Source organism: Bubalus bubalis, chromosome 4 (assembly GCF_019923935.1).
Source record: "Bubalus bubalis isolate 160015118507 breed Murrah chromosome 4, NDDB_SH_1, whole genome shotgun sequence".
In the NCBI taxonomy this organism is placed as follows: domain Eukaryota; kingdom Metazoa; phylum Chordata; class Mammalia; order Artiodactyla; family Bovidae; genus Bubalus; species Bubalus bubalis.
This window is the reverse complement of record NC_059160.1, coordinates 58,075,102-58,099,944: the sequence shown is the minus strand read 5'-3', so window position 1 is coordinate 58,099,944 and position 24,843 is coordinate 58,075,102. Positions and strand designations below refer to the sequence as shown.

General features: G+C 40.0%; 1 protein-coding gene across 1 annotated transcript; it reads right to left on the bottom strand.

Moving 5' to 3' along the window:
• Nucleotides 1–248: 248 nt before the first annotated feature.
• Nucleotides 249–20,393, bottom strand: LOC123333078 (histone H2B type 1-K-like). Its single transcript, XM_044940635.1, has 2 exons — nt 20,106–20,393; nt 249–603 (listed from the first exon to the last, which is right to left on the bottom strand). The coding sequence occupies exons 1-2, from the start codon at nt 20,125–20,127 to the stop codon at nt 251–253; spliced, it is 375 nt and encodes a 124-aa protein (XP_044796570.1). The 5' UTR covers nt 20,128–20,393; the 3' UTR covers nt 249–250.
• Nucleotides 20,394–24,843: the final 4,450 nt, after the last annotated feature.

The following is a 24,843-nucleotide window of genomic DNA, read 5'->3' as shown; positions in this document are numbered from 1 at the left end:
AACCACAACCCAGATTTGGCTGAGTGCAGAATATATACTCATAACCACTATAAAAAGTGAAAGTAAAAAAGTAAAAGTGAAGTCGCTCAGTCATGTCCAACTCTTAGCGACCCCACGGACTGCAGCCCACCAAGCCCTCCGTCCATGGGATTTTCCAGGCAAGAGTACTGGAGTGGGGTGCCATTGCCTTCTCTGTTAACAGCGGCTAGGCGTATTATATTTACTTGGAGCTGGTATACTTGTGACAGCCTTAGTGCCCTCGGACTCGGGCGTGCTTGGCCAGCTCCCCAGGTAGCAGCAAGCGCACGGCGGTCTGGATCTCCCTGGATGTGATAGTCGAGCGCTTGTTGTAATGCGCCAGGCGTGATGTCTTGCCAGTGATGCTCTCGAAAATGTCATTGAGGAAGGAGTTCATGATTCCCAAGGCCTTGGAGGAGATGCTGGTGTCCGGATGGACTTGCTTCAGCACCTTGTACACGTACACAGAGTAGCTCTCCTTGCGGCTGTGCTTGCGCTTCTTGCCGTCCTTCTTCTGGGCCTTGGTCACAGCTCTTTTAGAGCCCTTTTTAGGGGCAGGAGCAGACTTAGCCGGTTCAGGCATGTCTATAATGACAACACCCAACAACACAGAAAGATCTTGAAATAACCACTATACTATATTGATTTCAACTATTTTAGAAATCCAAACCCACTGGCTGTTAAGGTTCAAGGATGTTTTCTTGGTCATTTCATTTGAGGCTCATCTACTATTTCTTAATACCACTGACAAAAGCCCTGGATAAAGCCAAAACTTCTATGGTCGCTGAGCTCTTTGGACTTATGTGTTTTGAAATTAAAGGAAAGATAAATCCTAGTTGTTTCTTGGGTTTACTATAGAACTTGATAAAGAGTCATCAACATTTCTGCCAGGATATTTATCATCTTGGCAACTCTAGAGAAGGAGATGATTTTGCCTTCAACAAATTAGATTTTCCTCAAAAGTATATATGAAGTAAACACTAAATGTCCCCAGTATCATTGAGGTTTATTTTGGCACAGCTGAGCTTATGTAGGGAAGTACAGAAGAGTTCAAACATCGTCTTCTACAGTGGCTGAGGCCCTGAACAAAATGGGAGCCCACTCTCACACCATCTTCCGAATTTCCAAGCATTCGAGACTATACTCTATGTCCAGATATTCATAGCTGTCCTCACAGTCCCCTGCCCCCTAGCCCTACAGAGCTCCCTCCACTGTGGTCTTAATCAACCCTCTTCACCTTGGAGCTACAACTTGTATTGTATCCTCTTAGAGCCCTGCTAAATATGAAGTTACGGAATTCCAAACTTCAGACATGAATAAGATCGTAAATATCACTTCCCAAGCATCTCTTTGATGCAGATAAGAAATCTAAAACTTAGACACATGCCCCAAATCATCCAGTTGCTGAGTGGCAAGGGTGGGGGAAATGCTACATCTGCCTGAGGACTCTCAGTACAGTGTTCTTTGCATTGGACCATGTTGTCACCTCCTACTCCATGCTGTCAACCAGTTAACCCCTGAAACTACTCTGTAACATAAGTCCTTGTGAACAACACTTCTCTTTCCTCTCCAATCACCTTTGTGTTTCAGCTTTTGAAGACAGGAATAACAAACAACTTTAGTGATTTAAGAAGCTCCAGGCCTAAACAGTCCATTAGATAGATAGCCTTCTGGGCAAACAGCACTTCTATTCATTGTTAAGACACATTCATCAATGGTTGTCTTTGGTTTGGCCCAACCAAAACTCTAGAAAGATCTTGGAAAGGCACAGCTTATTATAGAATGAATTATGAGATCAAAAGCAAGGATTGTGAGAAAGCTTACAGAATTTAGGATTACTCACCCTGAAGAAGAAGAAAAAGCAATGAAAGCTACTTTCGGAATCGCCTTTGGTCAAGATTTATAATACAGAAAACAGTGACTTGTCTTCCATGGTTAGGATGCACAAAGAGAAATTGGGCTTAAAGTGCAGCAAGATAAATGGATGGCCCCACTGAGTGTCAGTGTGGTCAATTAGATGGCCTCTGGAGGCTTTCTATAAGCTTGACTGCAAGAGGGGACCTTGACCTGCACTATGCAGAAAGCCCTCTTATCAGAGGCACTGGAGAAGCGTGTGTCTATAATGGTCAAGCCAGGCTCTCTGCTGACGGCAGAGGCATGCACTGTGCAGTCTTGAGTTTCCCCACAATCACATTACCTAGAGTTGATTTTGTTTGCTTTATAACTGCTGAGAAATTGTGAGGAATCACCTACCACACACAAGCTTCTATCATGTGGGCAATGAAGCTTCTATTGTCATTGACAAAGGGATCAAATTTCATCCTGTCTCAAAAAGAGAGTCCAATTTTGGACCATAATCTGGTTAAAACTGCTCTCTGCAAAGAGGTTTCTAAATCAGTTTCTTTCCTAGCACAGTGGGATAAGATCTGCAATTCTCCTCTTTGAATTACTCTGGCTGTGCTCTGGGAAGCACAAAGTCAATCTTCATTGCTACCAAATCTGAAGGTTAAGTTTCCAGGCAAGAAAGGAGGTGATGCTGAAGCCATGATCAATCAGTGATGTCAACCTGCCAGAAGTAACTTATCATGGTACAGGTATTGGACATTTTAGTGTGTAGCCTTCTTTTTTTCCTCACTCCTGAGAGTCTGACATTCAGTCACTTTATTTATTTTTTCTAATTTGTTGGAAGAACGATGCAGAGAACAGAATTTATGATCTGACAGTGAAATGCTTTTTCATTACCATCTTTGCTTTATTGTACACTAGTCCTACCAGCATTTTGTCATGTCCTTTTGAAAATTTGCAACTTTTTTTTTAAATTTTATTTTATTTTTAAACTTTGCATAATTGTATTAGTTTTGCCAAACATCAAAATGAATCCGCCACAGGTATACATGTGTTCCCCATTCTGAACCCTCCTTCCTCCTTCCTCCCCATACCATCCCTCTGGGTCGTCCCAGTGCACCAGCCCCAAGCATCCAGTATCATGCATCGAACCTGGACTGGCAACTCGTTTCATACATGATATTTTACATGTTTCAATGCCATTCTCCCAAATCTTCCCACCCTCTCCCTCTCCCACAGAGTCCATAAGACTGTTCTATACATCAGTGTCTCTTTTGCTGTCTCGTACACAGGGTTATTGTTACCATCTTTCTAAATTCCATATATATGCGTTAGTATACTGTATTGGTGTTTTTCTTTCTGGCTTACTTCACTCTGTATAATAGGCCCCAGTTTCATCCACCTCATTAGAACTGATTCAAATGTATTCTTTTTAATGGCTGAGTAATACTCCATTGTGTATATGTACCACAGCTTTCTTATCCATTCATCTGCTGATGGACATCTAGGTTGCTTCCATGTCCTGGCTATTATAAACAGTGCTGCGATGAACATTGGGGTACACGTGTCTCTCCAAGGTTAATTGTGAGTTTGTTGGAGCACATGTAAATCACCAATTCTTTTTCTTCAGTTGAGAGATAAACTCTGGTTTCAAGGTAGGAGAAGCTTTTTTCATTATTCATTCCAAATGTGAAATGGCCTTTAGTTAGTTAGTTCATCTAGTTGATCTTAAAATGAAAGTCATCTTTTCAACACCTAACCCTTTATAGGTAGGCTAGTGAGTTTCCAGTTGGTAGGAAAGTGAATTATCCTCTTTAGCAAAGCTTCTTTTGTGTGGGTTGTGGGGATGGTTTAGGTATTTAGATTGTGATTCTAGTGGCTAAAAATACTCTTTCTTAGAGAAAGACAAATATTTCATATTAATGCATGTAAATGGAATCTAGAAAGATAGTACTAATGATCCTACTTGCAAGACAGCAAAGGAGACAGACATAAAGAACAGAATTTGGACATGAAGAGGAAGGAGAGGGTGGGATGATTTGAGAGAATAGCATTGAAACATATACATCACCATATATAAAATAGATAGCCAGTGGGAGCTTGCTGTATGACACAGGGAACCCAAAGCCGGGGTTCTATGAAAACCCAGAAGTGTGGGAGGGGAAGGGGGGAGGGAGTGGGGTTCATGAGGAAGGGAACATATATATATCCATGGCCAATTCATGTTGATGTAAAGCAGAAACCACCACAAGATTGTAAAGTAATTATCCTCTAATTAAAAATTTTGAAAAAGAAAGTGTTAAAAAAAAAAGATACCCTTTCTTACTGCTGCTGCTGCTAAGTAGCTTCAGTTGTGTCCGACTCTGTGTGACCCCATAGATGGCAGCCCACCAGGCTCCCCCGTCCCTGGGATTCTCTAGGCAAGAACACTGGAGTAGGTTGCCATTTCCTTCTCCAATACCCTTTCTTACTAACAATCCAAAATTAGAAAGTCTGAACCATACCAAATAAATTATAGTTGCAGTGGAGAAGACAGAGAAAGAGACTGAACAGTGGAGAATAATAAGAGATAATTCTAAGTACAAAAGAGGTAAATTCACTTTTGTCATTTTGATACAAGTCTTCCACTGTATACTGTATCATTTGATACAAATCTTCCCAATTTTACCTGACTTTTTTGACAGTGACTTAATCTACTGGGACCACCATAACAAAATACCATAAACTGAGGAAGCTTAAGCAATACAAATTAATTCTCTTACAGATTTTTAAGCCAGAAGTCTGAGATTCGAGTGCCAGTACATCAGAGTCTGGTGAGGGCCTTCCTCTAGACTTTCAGACAATCATCTTGGTGGTGTGTTCACATGGCTTTACCCCAGTGAGTGCATATGGGAGAGAAAGATCAAGCTCTTGAATGTCTTTTCTTTATAAGGGCACTAATCCTACAATAAAGGTCTTACCCCCATGACCTCATCTAACCCCAACTGCCTCCCAAAGTCTTCATTTCCAAATACTCTTTATACTGGAGGTTGCATGTATGTTAAGTTGCCTCAGTCATGTCTGATTCTTTATGACCCTATGGACTGTAGCCCGTCGGTCTCCTATGTCAATGGGATTTTTCCAGGCAAGAATACTGGAGTGGATTGCTATGCCCTCCTCCAGGGGATCTTTCCAACCCAGGGATGGAATCTGCATCTCTGATGTCTTCTACATTGGCAGGCAGTTTCCTTACCACTAACATCACCTTAGAAGCTCAAAATAAAAATTTGGGGGATATATGAACATTCAGTCCATAACAGGCAGTAAAGCTAAAGTTCAACTAAACTATGAATCATATTCAAAAAAATTTTGAATTTTTACACACATCTTCTTGTGTGTTTCCAGTCTTTTAAGGATCCTTCAAACATCCACATCCTCCATTCCCAGACCTGCACCCCACTGGCTGCTTTCAGCCACATCTTCATTCTTCCAGGTGGCTCCAGCTCTTCCCTTCCTGTCTTCCTCATCAAACTGTCAGTTGTCACCCCAATCAGAAAAGGGGCAGCATGCATGATCAAAGGAGTGATCAAGCTGCATTTTGAGTCATTCCTTGGCAATATTCCTCCTCCTTATTCTTCATGTGCATCTCTGCAACCTGTCTTGCATGGCTCTGGCTGATCTACTCTCTCTGGCTCATCAAAGATAAGACTCTGCATAGTTCCCAAAGCCTTAGCAGCCTGGGGGAAGAACTGCATTATGGCTTACATGGATAAAATGCCTTATAACTTACAATGCTTTCATATATACCAATTTGTATGATCCTCACTTTTATAAGATATTTACCTTGATGACACAGATCAAGAAATTAACATCAAAGAGTTGAATCCCTTGCCTGAGGACCATGGAAAGTAAGTAGTGTATTCAGGACCCAACTCACGTCCTCCCAACCACATCTCCAGGGCCCTTCCAGGACATCAGAAATACCTCAGAGAACAGCATCACGAGGTCAGTAAACCAGCCAAATGTGGCTTCCAAAGCTTTCTCCACAAACTGTAATCATGATACAATAAACTTTTTGTTGTCCAATTATTCTAAAATGGGCTTCCCTGGTGGTTCAGCAGTAAAGAAACTGACTGCAATGCAGGAGATGTGGAGACACCAGTTCTATCTCCCCTGGAGGAGGAAATGGCAACCCACTCCAGTATTCTGGAAAATTCCTGGGAAATCCCATGGACAGAGGAGCCTATGGGCTACAGTCTATGGGATCGCAAAAGAGTCAGACATAACTGAGCAACTAAAAAACAACAATGCCTGGCACACAGTTAATTATCTATAAATATAATAATATCTATGGGGACTTCCCTGGTGACTCAGTCAGTAAAGAATCTGCCTGCCAATGCAGGAGATACAGGTTCAACTCATATTCCAAAATGCTTTTTAAACATTAAAAACTAGCAAATTTTAATAACTGAAATTCTATAAAGGAATGTGTACATGCTAAGCCACTTCAGTCGTGTCCAACTCTTTGGGACCCTATGGACTGTAGCCCTCCATGCTCCTCTGTCCACGGGATCCTCCAAGCAAGAATACTGGAATGGGTAGCCATTCCCTTTTCCAGGGGATCTTCCCAACACAGGGATCAAGCCCAGGTCTCCTGAATAGCAAGTAAATTAAGGGTAGACCTAACAGAAGCAGTGGAGAAGGTGATGGCACCCCACTCCAGTACTCTTGCCTGGAAAATTCCATGGATGGAGGAGCCTGGTAGGCTTCAGTCCATGGAGTCGCTAAGAGTCGGACATGACTGAGCGACTTCACTTTCACTTTTCACTTTCATGCATTGGAGAAGGAAATGGCAACCCACTCCAGTGTTCTTGCCTAGAGAATCCCAGGGACGGGGGAGCCTGGTGGGCTGCCGTCCGTGGGGTCACACAGAGTTGGACACGACTGAAGTGACTTAACAGTAACAGAAGCAGAAGAGATTAATAACAGGTGGCAAGAATACACAGAAAAACTATACAAAAAAAGTCTTAATGACCCAGATAAAAGTGATGGTGTGGTCACTCCCCTAGAGCCAGACATCCTGGAGTGTGAAGTCAAGTGGCTTTATGAAGCAATACTATGAACAAAGCTAGTGGAGGTGATGAAATTTCAGCTGAGCTGTTTCAAATCCTAAACGATGATGATGTTAAAGTGCTGCACTCAATAAGCCAGCAAATTTGGAAAACTCAGCAGTGGCCATAGGACTGGAAAAAGTGAGTTTTCATTCCAATCTCAAAGAAAGGCAATGCCAAAGAATGCTCAAACTACTGTACAGTTGCGCTCATTTCACATGCTAACAAGGTAATGCTCAAAATCCTTCAAGCTAGGCTTCAGCAGTATGTTAACCAAGAACTTCCAGATGTACAATCTGGGCTTAGAAAAGGCAAAGGAACCAAAGATCAAATTGCCAGCAACCACTGGATCATAGAAAGAGCAAGGGAATTCCAGAAAAATATCTACTTCTGCTTTATTGGCTACACTATAGCCTTTGACTGTGTGGATCACAAACAAACTCAGTGGACATGAGTTTGAGCAAACAGTGAGAGATGGTATGCTGCAGTCCTTGAGATCACAAAGAGTCAGACACGACTGACTTGTTGAATAACAACGAGCTGCCACCACAGGCTTCTCTTAGTTTCACTCTTTCCATCCAGCTGCCTCCAAGGAGGAAACGTTTGTTTTTTTAAAACTCCTAGTGGGCTCCCATGGAGAAGGCAATGGCACCCCACTCCAGTACTCTTGCCTGGAAAATCCCATGGACGGCGGAGCCTGGTAGGCTGCAGTTCCTGGGGTCGCTAAGAGTCGGACACGACTAAGCGACTTCACTTTCACTTTTCACTTTCATGCATTGGAGAAGGAAATGGCAACCCACTCCAGTGTTCTTGCCTGGAGAATCCCAGGGACGGGGGAGCCTGGTTGGCTGCCGTCTCAGGGATCGCACAGAGTCAGACATGACTGAAGCGACTTAGCAGCAGCAACAGCAGCAGTAGGTTCCCAGCATTAAGCTATATTCCACATGAGAATCATAGGGTATCAATCAAGGGAATACATTCTGAACCTGGACAAACCTCAGTCCCAAACCTGACTGTGCCACTTAACCATGTGACCTTGAGTTTATTAATTTTCCTTTCCAAGCCTCAGTTTCCCCATTTGTTAAGCTGGAATAAAAGCAATAGCTAGAATGATTGTGAGGATTAAACTGACTCGTGTAAAGCACACAGCACACTCTCTGCCATGTGGTAAATACTGCCTGTCATCATTATTGTTGTTACCAATTATTGTTCAAAGATAAGCAAGATGGTTCCTACCTCAGAAGACTCATGACATAATGGAAAAAGTGAAACAGGCTTAAATAACACTAGGGCATGAAGATTTCGGAAAGGAAATGGAACAGGGACATAGATTTTCGTCCCATAGCTCTCTCTCTGCTGCTGCTGCTGCTGCTAAGTCTCTTCAGTCGTGTCCGACTCTGTGCGACCCCATAGAATTTCCAAATGTCATAACTCTCTTGCCGTAAGACTTGGCAAAATCCTCACTGATTTAAACCCCAGTACCTTTTTCCCTGGAAAATAAAAATTTTAATGCATGAACGTATGTCTGCAGAAATGGTAAGCATATGGGATAAAAATTCAAAGCAAAAAAAAAGTATAACAGTTTAGGACTCCAGCTTGATGTACTGTTGCAATTCACAGCCTTGTCAGTCTGTTTTATAACACCATTGCTCAAATTTGTGACAAAGTCCCAGCCCCAGAATCCTAGAATGAAGAAATTTGGCATGAGGTAGGCTTGTTTACAGTCTCTTCTTGTGAATATTTCCATTTAGAAGTGTCTTTAGCTGGGGTTTCTGGTATAGGCACCCCTGATTATAAGCAGGAAAGTAAAAATACTGAATCTCAAGACAGAGTGGGGCAAAAGTTAAGTTGGGTCTGAGATAATCTCCCTATGCCCCTCCCACTTGCCCACCTTTTGGAGATGTTCCTTACAGAAATGTAAAGCCAGCATGGCTGGTTTACCAGGCATACTTGTATTTTCTGTTCTTTACCAAATACTTCTCAAGGACCAGGAGCTTCTTCAGATAATTCATAATGAGTTAATATAATCCATTAGCCCTCATAACAACCCTATGAGATGGAAGCTTTTACTGTTCTTAATTTACATATGTGGAAACTGAGACACAAAGAAATTAAGCAGTTTACCCTAGGGCACAGAGATGGTAAATGATGGGGCTTGAATTATAAATCTAGACAGGCTCTGAAGCTCATATTTTAACTTCTTTGTTGTTTTTATTGTTGTGTTGAGTCACTAAGTCATGTCTGACTCTTTGCGACCCCATGGACTCCAACATGCCAGTCTTTCCTGTCCTTCAGTATCTCCCAGAGTTTGCTCAAACTCACGTCCATTGAGCCAGTGATGCCATCTAACCATCTCATCCTCTGCCACCCTCTTCTCGTTTTTCCTTCAATCTTTCCCAGCATCAGAGTCTTTTCCAATGAGTCGACCCTTAGCCTCGGGTGGCCAAAGTATTAAGCTCTATGCCAGTGTTGATTTGTGGGGTGTTGGTGTTGCTGGTTTTTCACCTATGACCACGTGCTATTTATGAAACTAGTGTTAGAAGTGCACTGGCTGTGAATGTGATCCGGGTCTCTTTGGGGACACCTGGCCTGTGTAATTTGAAAGCATTAATGTTCCATCTAAAGAGTTAAACTTAATTCTGGCATATTGGCTTATAAGGATTAAACCTTTCCTACTGAGATAATGATAGATTTATATAGTTCAGTTTTACAATAACATGAGTTCTAATGCAATTAGGTGGTCTTCATTCTTACTAGGTTTGTGATTTGTGATCTTAAATTATAATTGTATGAATATGGGAACAAATAGGGAATACCAGATATTGAACATATGGCTTCTTTTCATAACAATTTAAATTGGAAGTCTATATAATTTTTCATTTCTCAAATCCCCCTTTCACACTCAAATTGCAGAGCCAAATTCTACTTTAAATAAGGTGATATGTGGATAGATATGACAATTCAGCTGTTTTTAATATTTGTTAGAAGGGGAAGCAGTATATTCATTTAATGCCTTCTTTTTCCTGCCACCGTGAGATAACCTGAATACCTGAATTCAATTTGGCAATTAAGAAACATTGCCGCTCTAGTATGTGATGGAAAATATGTCCACTGCATGGCCATGGACTAGCACTAAGTAGGTATTCAAAACACAACTGGAAAATGAATAGTCTGAGAGATTCAAAGATGAATATAATTCTTCCCTGCCCTCCAGTAGCTTGAGTTCAGTTCAGTTCAGTCACTCAGTTGTGTCCAACTCTTTGCAACCCCATGAATTGCAGCATGCCAGGCCTCCCTGTCCATCACCGACTCCCAGAGTTCACTTAAACTCACGTCCATTGAGTCGGTGATGCCATCCAGTCATCTCGTCCTCTGTTGTCCCATTCTCCTCCTGCCCCCAATCCCTCCCAGCATCAGAGTCTTTTCCAATGAGTCAACTCTTCCCATGAGGTGGCCAAAGTACTGGAGTTTCAGCTTTAGCATCATTCCTTCCAAAGAACACCCAGGACTGATCTCCTTTAGAATGGACTGGTTGACTCTCCTTGCAGTCCAAGGGACTCTCAAGAGTCTTCTCCAACACCACAGTTCAAAAGTATCAATTCTTTGGTGCTCAGCTTTCTTTATAGTCCAACTCTCACATCCATACATGACTACTGGAAAAACCATAGCCTTGACTAGATGGACCATTGTTGGCAAAGTAATGTCTCTGCTTTTCAATATGCTATCTAGGTTGGTCATAACTTTCCTTCCAAGGAGTAAGCGTCTTTTAATTTCATGGCTGCAGTCACCATCTGCAGTGATTTTGGAGCCCCAAAAATAAAGTCTGACACTGTTTCCACTGTTTCCCCATCTATTTCCCATGAAGTGATGGGACCGGATTCCATGATCTTCGTTTTCTGAATGTTGAGCTTTAAGCCAATTTTTTCACTCTCCACTTTCACCTTCATCAAGAGGCTTTTTAGTTCCTCTTCACTTTCTGCCATAAGGGTGGTGTCATCTGCATATCTCAGGTTATTGATATTTCTCCTGGCAATCTTGATTCCAGCTTGTGTTTCTTCCAGCCCAGCGTTTCTCATGATGTACTCTGCATGTAAGTTAAATAAGCAGAGTGACAATATACAGCCTTGACGTACTCCTTTTCCTATTTGGAACCAGTCTGTTGTTCCATGTCCAGTTCTAACTCTTGCTTCCTGACCTGCATACAATTTCTCAAGAGGCAGGTCAGGTGGTCTGGTATTCCCATCTCTTTCAGAATTTCCCACAGTTTATTGTGATCCACACAGTCAAAGGCTTTGGCATAGTCAATAAAGCAGAAATAGGTATTTTTCTGGAACTCTCTTGCTTTTTTGGTGATCCAGCAGATGTTGGCAATTTGATCTCTCGTTCCTCTGCCTTTTCTAAAACCAGCTTGAACATCAGGAAGTTCATGGTTCACATATTGCTGAAGCCTGGCTTGGAGAATTTTAAGCATTACTTTACTAGCGTGTGAGATGAGTGCAATTGTGTGGTAGTTTGAGCATTCTTTGGCATTGCCTTTCTTAGGGATTGGAATGAAAACTGACCTTTTCCAGTCCTGTGGCCACTGCTGAGTTTTTCAAATTTGCTGGCATATTGAGTGCAGCACTTTCACAGCATCATCTTTTAGGATTTGGAATAGCTCAACTGGAATTCCATCACCTCCACTAGCTTTGTTCGTAGTGATGCTTTCTAAGGCCCACTTGACTTCACATTCCAGGATGTCTGGCTCTAGGTCAGTGATCACACCGTCGTGATTATCTGGGTCGTGAAGATCTTTTTTGTACAGTTCTGTGAATTTTTGCCATCTCTTCTTAATATCTTCTGCTTCTGTTAGGTCCATACCATTTCTGTCCTTTATCGAGCCCATCTTTGCATGAAATGTTCCTTTGGTATCTCTAATTTTCTTGAAGAGATCTCTAGTCTTTCCCATTCTGTTGTTTTCCTCTATTTCTTTACATTGATCGCTGAAGAAGGCTTTCTTATCTCTTCTTGCTATTCTTTGGAACTCTGCATTAAGATGTTTATATCTTTCCTTTTCTCCTTTGCTTTTCACTTCTCTTCTTTTCACAGCTATTTGTAAGGCCTCCCCAGACAGCCATTTTGCTTTTTTGCATTTCTTTTCCATGGGGATGGTCTTGATCCCTGTCTCCTGTACAATGTCACGAACCTCATTCCATAGTTTATCAGGCACTCTATCTATCAGATCTAGGCCCTTAAATCTATTTCTCACTTCCACTGTATGTTTTGTTAAATGTATTTGAGAATTTTATGCTGTTTACGTTCTTGCTGCTGCTGCTGCTGCTAAGTCGCTTCAGTCGTGTCCGACTCTGTGCGACCCTATAGACGGCAGACCACCAGGCTCCCCCTTCCCTGGGATTCTTCAGGCAAGAACACTGCAGTGGGTTGCCATTTCCTTCTCCAATGCATGAAAGTGAAAAGTGAAAGTGAAGTCGCTCAGTCGTGTCGGACTCATAGCAACCCCAGGGACTGAAGCCCACCAGGCTCCTCCATCCATGGGATTTTCCAGGCAAGAGTACTGGAATGGGTCGCCATTGCCTTCTCTGTACGTTCTTGCAAATATGTTTAAATTTCAATTTCTAAACACTTGCTGCTTGTATGTAAAAATACAATTGGTTTTTGAATATTGAGTCCTACAACCATGCTAAATTCAATTAGATTTTCTTTTTGTAGATTTCTGAGGATTTTTCATATATAAATTCATGATTGTATAAACAAGACAGTGTTACTTTTTCCTTTCCAATCTGTGTGCATTTTTTTCTGGCTTTACTGGACTTATTAGGACTGATTAGTACTTTTTCCAATAGAAATATTGACTATGGGCATCCTAGCTTTATATCTCATCTTAAGTGGAAAGCGTTTAGAATTTCACCATTAGTATGATGCCTGCAGGTTTCTTTTCTTCACAGATATTTTTTATTATGTTGAAAAAGTTTCTCACAATTCCTTGTTTTCTACAATTTTTTTTTTAAAAAGCCATGAATGGGTATTGATTTTTATCAAATGCCTTTTCCTACTCTATTGAAATTAAAGCATTAACAAAATGTTAATCTGTTAGTATAGTGAATTATACCCTGGTCCATCAGTTGGTAAAGAATCTGCCTGCAATGCAGGAGACGCTGGTTTGATTCCTGGGTCGGGAAGATCTGCTGGAGAAAGGCTATCCATTCCAGTATTCTGGCCTGGAGAATTCCATGGACTGTATAGTCCATAGGGTAGCAGAGTCAGACATGACTGAGCGACTTTCACTTTCATAGTGAATTATATTGATTGGTTTCCAAATATTTAACTGTTGAATTTTTTTGGAATAAATCTCAGTTGATCGTGATACATTATTTTATATAATTTATGTAGTGCTGGATTTGATTATCTCGGTCTCTAGTTTCTTCTCTTGTGATGCCTTCTTTGTCTAGTTTTAATATACTGGCTTCATGAAGTGAATTGAAATCTGTTCCCACCTCTTCTATAAGAGTTTGCAAAATTGGTAGTATTTATTCCTTGAATGCTTGACAGAATTCATCAGTGAAACCACTAGGGCTGGAGTTTAACTTCAGGGAAGTTTTAAAATACAAATGTCATTTCTTTAATCTAATAGATACCGAGTTATTCAGATTTCCTGTTTTTCTCCTCAGGCATGCTTGGTGGTTTGTCTTTTTCAAGATTATCCTTTTTGTGTAAGTTGTCAAATTTATTGCCATATTTGTCATTTGTTGTTCTTTAATGTTTATAGAATCTGCAATGATGTCCCTGTTTTAATTCTTAAGGTTGGTAATTTCTGTCCTCTCTTTTTTTCTGGATTAGTCTAGCTTAAGTTTTATCAATTATATTGATTTTTTTCAAAGAATCAACTTTTGGTTTCACTTATTTTTTCTGTTTATCTCATTCTATTTTGTTATTTTCAGACTTCCCTGGTGGCTCAGATGGTAAACAATCCACCTGCATTGCAGGAGACCTGGGTTTGATCCCTGGGTCAAGAGGATCCCCTGGAGAAGGTAATGGATACTCACTGAATATTCTTGTCTGGAAAAATCCACAGACAGAGGAGCCTGGCAGGCTCACTGGTGGGTCCCAGTTCATGGAGTCACAAAGAGTTGGATACAACTGAGCCCCTAAGCAAGCACGTGTTTCATTATTGTGGATTTATCTCTATTATTTCCTTTCTTCTGCTTACTTTGGGTTATTGCATGTGTGTGTGTGTGTGTGTGTGTGTGTGTGTGTGTGTGTGTTTCTAATTCCATATAGTTAAAGTTTGGATTTTTTTTGAGACCTTTTTTAATCTCTTTTAATATAAATGTTCCATGTTATAAATTTCACACAAATTTGACAACTCTGTTGCACAAATTTTGATATATTTTCATTTCAACTCAGTTTAAAATGTTTTGTTTTCTCTTGTGATTCATTCTCAATCAGTTATTTAGAAATGTGTTATTTGATTTCCAGTTAGTGATATTCCTGAGGTTTTTATTTTGTTGATTTTTAATTTAATTCATTTTTATCATAGAATATAATCTATGATTTCAAGCTTTTCAAATTTATTAATGAGTTATGATCCAACATATGCTTTGCCTTAACAGAGCTGATCTCTATAAAGCAAGTTTGCTATGTAAAAGAATACGTTCATTTTTATTTCAAATAGATATTGCCTACTTTCCATAAAAACACAATTTGTAATGCCGTTTTCCATATTGTCTTTATTGTAATATGTTATCAAATTATATTTTCACATATATTTAGTAAAATATAGTATTTAAAAATTTTTTTGCATCTCCCAGTCAAGTTCAAGAAATTTTTTAGAAATTAGTATGCATTTACATTTGTTTATGACTTGCTTGTCAATGTTCTTTATCCAATGCTATCTTTTAAATGTAAAATTTCAAGAATTTTCTTGAGTCTTAAATTTGACACTATTATTTATGGAACTGACACATTTTTACCCTTCATGTTTCTTTTACATAGTAGCTAAAACAAATATATATGTATATATATGTATATACATGGACTTCTCTGGTGGCTCAGATGGCAAAGAATCCGCCTGCAATGCAGGAGACCCAGGTTAGATTCCTGGGTCAGGGAGATTCCCTGGAGAAGGAACTGGTAACCTACTCCAGTTTTCTTGCCTGCAGAATTCCATGGACAGAGGAGCCTGCTGGGCTACAGTCCATGGGATTGCAAAAGAACTGGACATGACTGAGTGGCTAATAGTGTAGTGTGTGTGTGTGTGTGTGTGTGCACGTGCGTTGTATTTACTACTTACAGAGTATACATATATTTTTCCTCTAATCCTTAAACAGTCTTCAAGTGACATATATATTTACCTATGTACCATCAGTATGTGCCTGGAACTAGATTTACAGCATTCAAGTTGCAGTTGAAGAAACTGAACTAATCAAGTCATTTGCTGAAGTTTACATAGGAAGCCAACTGCAGAGCTGGATTTGGACTTAGGTCTGTCTATCCCCAAAACCCATGTCTTTATCACTATGACATGCAGCCTCTCTTAACTAAAGAAAAAGTTCAGATTGCCAGTGGCTTTTTTGTTAGTACTATAATTATAATTGTATGCTAAAAGATAATAATGATGCATTTATATATGAATGTTGAAGCTATTTTACCATAGGAATCATGAAATTCTACAATCAAGTAGTAAAGTCATCTGATCTCAAGTATTCAGAGCCAAATTCAATCCTCCTATCATTATCCAAAGATCATACCTAGCCTATCCCACCCATAGTGTTCGCTGTCTCTGTGGACTCAAATTCTTACTAATTACTATGCCAGTTCCTTTCCTTCTCATGCTAACTATAGTTTTAATGGAAAAATACCAGAGAGTTATCTATAGAAGGTCAAGGTCCAAGAGCCTGTACTGATTCATGAAACATGCAATCACAGTTTCCACTGCAGGCCACGATCTGTATCCATTTAGATGAGCCTCAGGAGTTGGAGAGTTGAGGAATCCCATTTGGCAGAATGGCAATAAGTAGCCTTTCAAAATGCTTTACGTGCAATCATTATTATCTTAAATTCTGGAAACAGAGTGAGTAAAAGAGATGCTTTTCCCATTATCCTTATTATCTCCATAAAAGCAATTTGTGCTGGGTTGTCATTTTAGAAAATTGTGCATTTCAAATACATCTGGCCACTGCCGTGCTTCCTTCATTATGTAATGGCAGCTGACCTCCACTCACACTGACATCTTTCTAATGACACTCAGTCCACCTCATTAACACAGGTTTAGGATGATATACTTACAGCCTCTCTAGTTGTTTGGGTCTCTCCAGATAATTAATCCTAGTTAAGAAGTTTATCTCTTCCCTCAAGTTGTTGCTATCAGTTAGAGTACTTAATAGTTTTGACCAAAACAAAAAAAAGGCAACCACATCATTCTTGACTCTACAGAGCAAACAAAAATAATACGACTTTGTCCTGTTAAGATCTGTTGGGTGATAGTATCCACTCTAAGGGCTTCTCAACTGTGAATCAATGCCAGGCACTATTCTAGGCTCTAGGACACATCAGCGAACAAAATAGCAATAAAAAAATTCCTTCATGGAGCTAATATTCTAGAGGGAAAAAATATATGTACCTCATTTTATTATGCTCCACTTTCTTGCACCTCACAGATATTGTATTTTTTGCAAGTTGGAGTTTTGTGGCAGCCGTGCATTGAGCAAGTCTATCAGCATTATTTTTCCAGCAGTATTTGCTCACATCATGACTTTGTGTCCCATTTTGGCAATTTTTACAATATTTTAAGCATCTTTGTTGTATTTGTTATGGTGACCTGTGATCAGTAATCTTTGATGTTACTATTGTAATTGTTTGGGGGCACCACAAGCCACACCCATATAAGACAGCAAATATAATCAATAAATGTATGTGTTCTGATTTCTCCACCAACCAGGTATTTTCTCATCTCTTTCCCTCTCCTTGGGCTTCCCCACTCCCGGAAACAAAACAATATTAAAATTAGGGCAATTAATGACCTTACAATGGCCTCTAAGTGTTAAAGGAAAAGTCATACATTGCTTACTTTAAATCAAAAGTTGGAAATGATTAATTTTAGTGAGAAAGGCATGATGAAAGCCAAGATGAGCTGAAAGCTAGGCCTCTTGCTGCAAACAGGATGAGAAGATTGTTGAACAGCTTTATTGCTAATATGAAGAAAGTTTTACTGGTCTGGAGAGATGATAAAACCAACTACAACATTCCCTTAAGACAAAGCCTAATAAAGAGCCAAGTCCTAACTCTTAAATTCTGTGAAAATAGAGAGAGGGTGAGGAAATCACAGAAGAAAAATCTGAAATTATGAGAGGTTGGCTCATGAGGGTTAAGGAAAGCAACTGTCTTTGTAACATCATAGTGCAAGGTGAAACAGGAAGTGCTAATGTAGAGGCTGCTGCAAATTATCCAGAAGTTCTAGCTAAGATCATTAATAAAGATGACTATACCAAACAAAAGATTTTAAAAGCAACTTTCTATTGAAAGAAGATGCCATCTAGACTTTCATAGCTAGAGAGGAGAAATCAATGCCTGGTTTCAAAGCTTCAAAGGACAAAATGACCCGCTTGCTAGGGGCTAAGGCAGCAGGTGACTTTAAGTTGAAGTCAATACTCATTTACAAGGATCCTTAAGAATTATACTAAATCTACTCTGTCTATGCTCTACAAATGTAACAAGAAAGCCTGGATGACAGTACTTCTATTTGCAACATGGTTTACTGATTATTTTAAGCCCACTGTTGAGAACTACTTAGAAAAAAGATTCCTTTCAAAATATTACTGTTCACTGAAAATGTACCTGGTCACCCAAAACTCTGATGGAGATGTATAACAAGATTAATGTTGTTTTCATGCCTGCTAAAACAATATCCATTCTGTAACCCATGTATCAAGGAGTAATTTTGACTTTCAAGGCTTATTGTTTAAGAAATACAGTTCATAAAGCTATAGCTGCCATAAATAATGATTCCTCTGATGGATCTGAGTAGAGTCAATTGAAAACCTTCTGGAAAGAATTCATCCTTCTAGATGCCATTAAGAACATTCATGATTCATGGGAAGAGGTCAAAGTATCAACATTAGCAGCTATTGAAAGAAGTTGATTTCAACCCACATGGATGTCTTTTAGGGGCTCAAGACTTCAGTAGTGGAAGTCACTGCAGATGTGATAGAAATAGCAACAGATATAGAAATGAAGCCTGAAGATGTGACTGAACTGCTGCCATCTTATGATTAAGTTTTAATGAATGAAGAGTTGCTTCTTACGAATGTATAAAGAAAGTGATTCTTGAGATGATATCTACTCCTGGTGAAGATGCCACGAAGATTGTTGAAATGACAAGAAAGGATTTAGGCCATTACCTAAACTTAGTTAATAAGGCAGCAGCAGGGTTTGAGAAGACTAACTCCAATTTTGAAAGAAGTTCTGGTGATCTAGTTGCTAAGTCATGTCTGACTCTTGCGACCCCAGGGACTATATCCCACCAGGCTCCTCTGTCCATGGGATTTTCTGGGCAAGAATACTGGGGTGGGTTGCCATTTCCTTCTCCAGGGGATCTTCCTGACCCAGGGATTGAACACATGTCTTCTGCAGTGCAGGCAGATTCTTTATCAACTGAGAGACCAAGGAAGCTGGGTAAAATGCTATCAAAGCGCATTGCATGCTACAGAGAAATCACTCATGAAAAGAAGAGTTAATCAATGTGGCCAACTCACCTGCTGGAGAGATAAGAGATTCAGGTTTGATCCCTGAGTCAGGAAAATCCCTGGAGGTGGGAATGGCAACTCATTCTAATATTCTTCCCTGGAGAAACCTATGGACAGAAGAGCCAGGCAGGCTACAGTCCATAGGGTCACAAAGAGTTGAACACAACCGAAGTGACAGTGTGCATGCGACTTCACTGTTGTCTTAAGAGAATGTCACAGCCACTCCAACCATCAGTAACAGCCACCCTGATCAGTCAGCAGCTATCAATATGGAAGCAAGATCCTCCACCAGCAAAAAGATTATGCCTCCCTGAAGGCTCAGATTATGTTCAGCATTTTTTAACAATAAATTATTTTTAAAATAAGGTATATACATTTTTAGACAGAATGCTACTGCACACTTAATAGACGAAGGGTAGTGTAAGCATAACTTTTATATACACTGGGAGACCAAAAAATTGTGTGACTTGCTTAATTGTGGTGATCTAGAACCCAACCCACAATGTCTCTGAGGTACGCCTATGAATGTATCCATTAAAAAAAATATGGCTCCCAGCTCTGTCATTTACAAGCTGTAAGTGGTTGTAAGTTACATAAGCCGCAAGTTACATAAACTCTTGTTTTTCTCATCAGGGTAGTGATTATAGGTAAGGTGGTTACGAAGGTGGAAAGAGATAATATATGTAAAGTATTTTAACACAAGGCCTAGAACAAAAGCCCTTAATATAAATGAGATTTATTATTGTTATTATTACATTTCTGTTCACTGCTATTTTCATAGACAATGTACACAATATTTTTAAAAAGGTATTTTATATACTCTCAATCTAATCAGTCAGATGTCCACAGTCTAATTCTCTGTTTAATTATATCTGATGAAATTTTAGCCATGTCCCCCCTCCCCCCCGATATTATCTCTACTCAACCACACTGTATTTTCTTTATTTTGTTTAAGTCCTTGTTAACTTAAAATGGGATCAGATATATTCTCCCAAATCCAATTCGTTCAGCACAAAGTTAACTTTCCTGTGCATATAACGCAGGTCCCACAAGAGAAGGATGTTGATGTCGTGGCTGATCCATGGAGATGGAAGCAGTCATGAGAATCAACAGCACCATGAAAGCTCTTGCAGACAAATAGTCAAATGCATCACAAGGCAGGATGCTAAGGGACCAATCAGCTCAGAAACATTGATTCTGTCACTTACACTGCTTAGAGGAAATGAATGATAAAAGAAAGGTACAATAACAAAAAGCTCTTATTTAAAACACTATGCAAGAATGGGTAGGAGAGACATGGGATGTTCTTAGAGCGTTCAAATAGAATTCATAGATCTGTGCTTCTAGTCTTCCCTCTGTTCCAACCCTGATGCATGACACTGAAAACGTCAAACATTCTCTCCATGCTCACCAGTAAAATCAGGCCAGGCCATCCTAAGCTTCCTTGTTGCTTCTAATTGCTGTTAATCTCTGCTGCATAGTTATTTTTGAATGAGAAACCTATAAGAATAGAATTTTTAAAGATAATTTCCTTTTGTCTTCGTCAATAATATGGGGAAAATAAGCCTTACCTGACAGGATTGCTATGAAAGTCAAATTGGAAAGTGCGTGTAGAGCACTTACTATGACGTCTGGAATATTGTAGATTCCCAGTGTGATGCTGCATCATGTCATGATGATCCTGACAACATGAAATAACCAAATGAAAAACAACGTGTCTTTAAAACAAACTACCCAAAGACAGAAGTAACTAAAGGAATGTAGAAACAAAATTAAAATGCCTGGGTAGACAGATTATGAATACTGCTGGTTCATCTTTCTATTTGAGAGACAACATAAGGTAATGGTTTAACTCATGGCTTTTCTTGACACTGAAACCAGCTCTTTCACCAACTGTGGGACTTTTAAACAGGTTTTGTATCCTCTCTGTAAATGAAGATGCAATGATACTTCCTTATTAAGATGTGAGCTTATATGTCCAAGGCACATATGAAGCACTATTTAAGTGTTTGTTAATTAAAATACTTTCCAAATCTGTAGTCATGGACATGCTCACTCCTAGCAAAGGACAAAAGAGTAAAGGAAAGATATATCCATTGAATGCAGAGTCCCAAAGAATCTCAAGGAGAGATAAGAAAGCCTTCCTAAGTGAGCAATGCAAAGAAATAGAGGAAAACAATACAATGGGAAAGACTAGAGATGTGTTCAAGAAAATTAGAGATAACAAGGGAACATGTCATGCAAAGATGGGCACAATAAAAGACAGAAATGGTATGGACCTAAGAGAAGAGAAGATATTAAGAAGTGGTAGCAAGAATATACAGAAAAACTATACAAAAAAAGATCTTAATGACCCAGATAACCACGATGGTATGATCACTCCCCTAGAGCCAGACATCCTGGAGTGCGAAGTCAAGTGGGCCTAAGGAAGCATCAATACAAACAAAGCTAGTGGAGGTGATGGAATTTCAGCTGAACTATTTCAAATCCTGAAAGATGATGCTGTGAAAGTGCTGCACTCAATATGTCAACAAATTTGGAAAATTCATCAGTGGCCACAGGACTGGAAAAGGTCAGTTTTCATTCCAATCCCAAAGAAAATCAATGCTAAAAATGTTCAAACTACTGCACAATTGCACTCATCTTACACGTTAGTGAAGTAATGCTCAAAATTCCCCAAGCTAGGCTTCAACAATACATGAACTGATAATTCCAGATGTTCAGGCTGGATTTAGAAAAGACAGAGGAGCCAGAGATCAAATTGCCACCATCTGTTGGATCATAGAAAAAGCAAGAGAATTCCAGAAAAACATCTATTTTTGCTTAATTGACTATGCCAAAGCCTTTGACTGTGAGGATCACAACAGACTGTGGAAAATTCTGAAAGAGATGGGAATACCAGACCACCTTACCTGCCTCCTGAGAAATCTGTATGCAGATCAAGAGGCAACAGTTAGAATTGGACATGGAACAATGGACTGGTTTCAAATTGGGAAAGGAGTACGTCAAGGCTGTATATTGTCACCATGCTTATTTAACTTATAGGGAGATACATCATGCAAAATTCTGGGCTGGATAAAGCACAAGCTAGATTCAAGATTGCTGGGAAAAATATCAATAACCTCAGTTATGCAGATGACATCACCCTTATGGAAGAAAGTGAAGAGAAACCAGAGTCTCTTGATGAAAGTGAAAAAGTTCGCTTAAAACTCAATGTTCAAAAAATGAAGATCCTGGCATCCAGTCCCATCACTTCATGGCAAATAGATGGGGAGACAATGGAAACAGTGAGAGACTTAATTTTCTTGGACTCCAAAATCACTGCAGATGGTGACTGCAGCAACGAAATTAAAAGAAGCTTGCTTCTTGGAAGAAAAGCTATGACCAACCTAGGCAGCACATTAAAAAGCAGAGACATTACTTTGCCAACAAAGGTCTGTCTAGTCAAAGCTATGGTTTTTCCAGTAGTCGTGTATGGATGTGAGAGTCGGACCATAAGGAAAGCTGAAAGCTGAAGAATCAATGCTTTTGAACTGTGATGTTGGAGGAAGACTCTTAAGAGTCCCTTGGACAACAGGGAGGTCAAACCAGTCCATCATAAAGGAAATCAGTCCTCAATATTCATTGGAAGGACTGATGCTGAAGCTGAAACTCCAATACTTTGGCCACCTGATGTGAAGAACTGACTCACTGGGAAAGACCCTGATGCTGGGAAAGATTGAAGGCAAGAGGAAAAGGGGACAACAGAAGATGAGATGGTTGGATGGCATCACCGACTCGATGGACATGAGTTTGGTAAAGCTCCCGGAGTTGGTGATGGACAGGGAAGCCTGGAGTGCTGCAGTCTAGTAGTAGTGGTAGTGAAAGTCGTTCAGTCGTGTCAGACTCTTTGCAACCCCATGGACTGTACAGTCCATGGAATTCTCCAGGCCAGAATACTGGAGTGGGTAGCCTTTCCCTTCTCCAGGGGATCTTCCCAACCCAGGGATCAAACCCAGGTCTCTCATATCACAGGCGAATTCTTTACCAGCTGAGTTACAAGGGAAGCCCAAGAATACTGGCGTGGGTAGCCTATCCTTTCTCCAGGGGATCTTCCCAACCCAGGAACTGAACTGCAATCTCCTGCATTGTACGCAGATTCTTTACCAACTGAGCTATCAGGGAAGCCCATGCTGCAGTCTATGGGATTGCAAAGAGTCGGACACAATTGAGCAACTAAGCTGAACTGAACTGACAATGGAAAGGAAGGAATATTGTTTTTATGAAGAAATGATTACTGCCCCTAATTTAGTATTGTTTTTCCCATGCTAGACCCTGTTTGAAGAACTTTATGTGGATCAACTAATCCTCACGATAATCCTGTGGAATAGGTACTATCATCATCAGAAGTGAGAAACATCCAGAAGGAGACAGTCCTGGTGTCTTCAGTGTCGCCAAGGCACAAGGTTGAATCTGCTCATTCCTGTATGTCTCCCCTGGTTTTCTGGCCTCTGCAGATAGCATATCTTGGATCTCAGTTGCCCAGAAGCTGAGCTGCTCTGGGTGAACTGGGACAAAATTAGTCTCACCTTCTTGTCCTTTTCTCTTCTTGGTGCCTGCTGAGGGATCCAATTCACATGCTCCTCTTGTTTTTCCTCTTATCAAAACTAACTCTTTTCACATTCTCATATTAGGACAAGTGATAGGCTGATAGTCCAAAGACTTGGTTTGAGACCTCCATCCCTGGGTTGGGAAGATCTCCCTGGAGAAGGAAATGGCAGCCCACTTCAGTATCCTTGCCTGGAAAATCCCACTGACAGAGGAGCCTGGTAGGCTACTGTCCATGGGGTCACAAAGAGTCGGACACGACTGAGCGACTTCACTTTCACTTTTCTATCTTAAATGCTGTATATTTTGGATAAGTTACTGGATGCCTTAGAGTCTGAAATTCATGTGTAAATTTTAGTCCACTCAGAGTTTCTGAGAATGTTTGTCAGAGAGAGGGGAGAGAGGAAGACTGGTATGCGTTAAGACAATGAATGCACGTTGTCTCAGAAAACTGAAAGGAGGACACTGGTTAAATCACCAATGTTCACTCTACCTCTGGGCTAGACTTGGAATGGCAAACACCACCTGAAATTACCAGCTTCCATCTCCTATGGTGTTATACGTCAGTATAGGGAAATGCACTTCTAAGGGTCCAAGGGTTCTAAAATTCAAGGTTAGAGTTTTGACCGTTGATTTCCTCTAGTTGGGTGCAACGATTTTCATTAGGCAGAGTACCCAGTGATTTTCACTGTGATAAAAGCCTGCAGTGAAGATTTTCAGTGTCTTATGCATATTTGCTGCTCCTAAGGAATAAGAGGAAAGAGAAGCTGTCTATAGAGGGATGTTTGTTTGCTTTCACTTACTTTTATCACCCAGAATAATCCCAGTTTGAAAGTCTCCAGCCAGAGGACTATCAAATGTGATAATAAAAATGCTTGCAACATTTATTTTCTGCTTTTTCAGAAACTGGCTATTTTGATCCTATTTAGAGCAATATTAGTGCTTTCAGAAAAATGCTACTAGGTGACATGCATGTAATTTGGCCTACCACTTTAAAAATTACTCTAACTTATAGTTTAGGAACTGTTATGTTTATGGCATGACTTTAAAAAAAATAAGGAATGAATAAAAAGGCTTAGTGGAAAACTACAAATTTCTTTTTACCCGAGGCATTTTAAGCTTGAGAAAGTGAAAGAATGCATTTGTTATTTTGACCTTTTACAGACCTATTTGCCTTGCAGGTTGCATTAGTGATTCTTCAACATCTACTAAAATTACTAGCAGTTATGTGTATGAAGACATTATTTCTCAGCCATTTCTTTGTCCACTTCCTTATGAAGGAGACATTCTGTTGTTCTGGTTCAAAATATTAGAATCAATTGGAGTTAATTGTTTTCCGTATCACCAGGTAAATATCTACTCGGTATAAAAGCAGGAATGGCAGCATTTTATTGAACAACTCTCCAGATCTTCTGCTGCAAGAGCTGCATATATATTATTTATAAATTCCCAACAACTCTGCAATGCAGTTACTATTACCCCCACTTCACAGAGAAGAAAATAGAGGATTTGAGCACCTAAGATGCTTGATTGAGATCACACAGCTAGCAAGTTACAGAACC

Bases quoted from the DNA above. Each gene is read 5' to 3' on its own strand.
- LOC123333078 (XM_044940635.1), bottom strand. From the start codon at position 20,127: ATGGCCTGGCCTGATTTTACTG. The intron at 604-20,105 runs GTGAGCATGGAG...TTGTCATTATAG, and splicing joins GGCCTGGCCTGATTTTACTG to ACATGCCTGAACCGGCTAAG.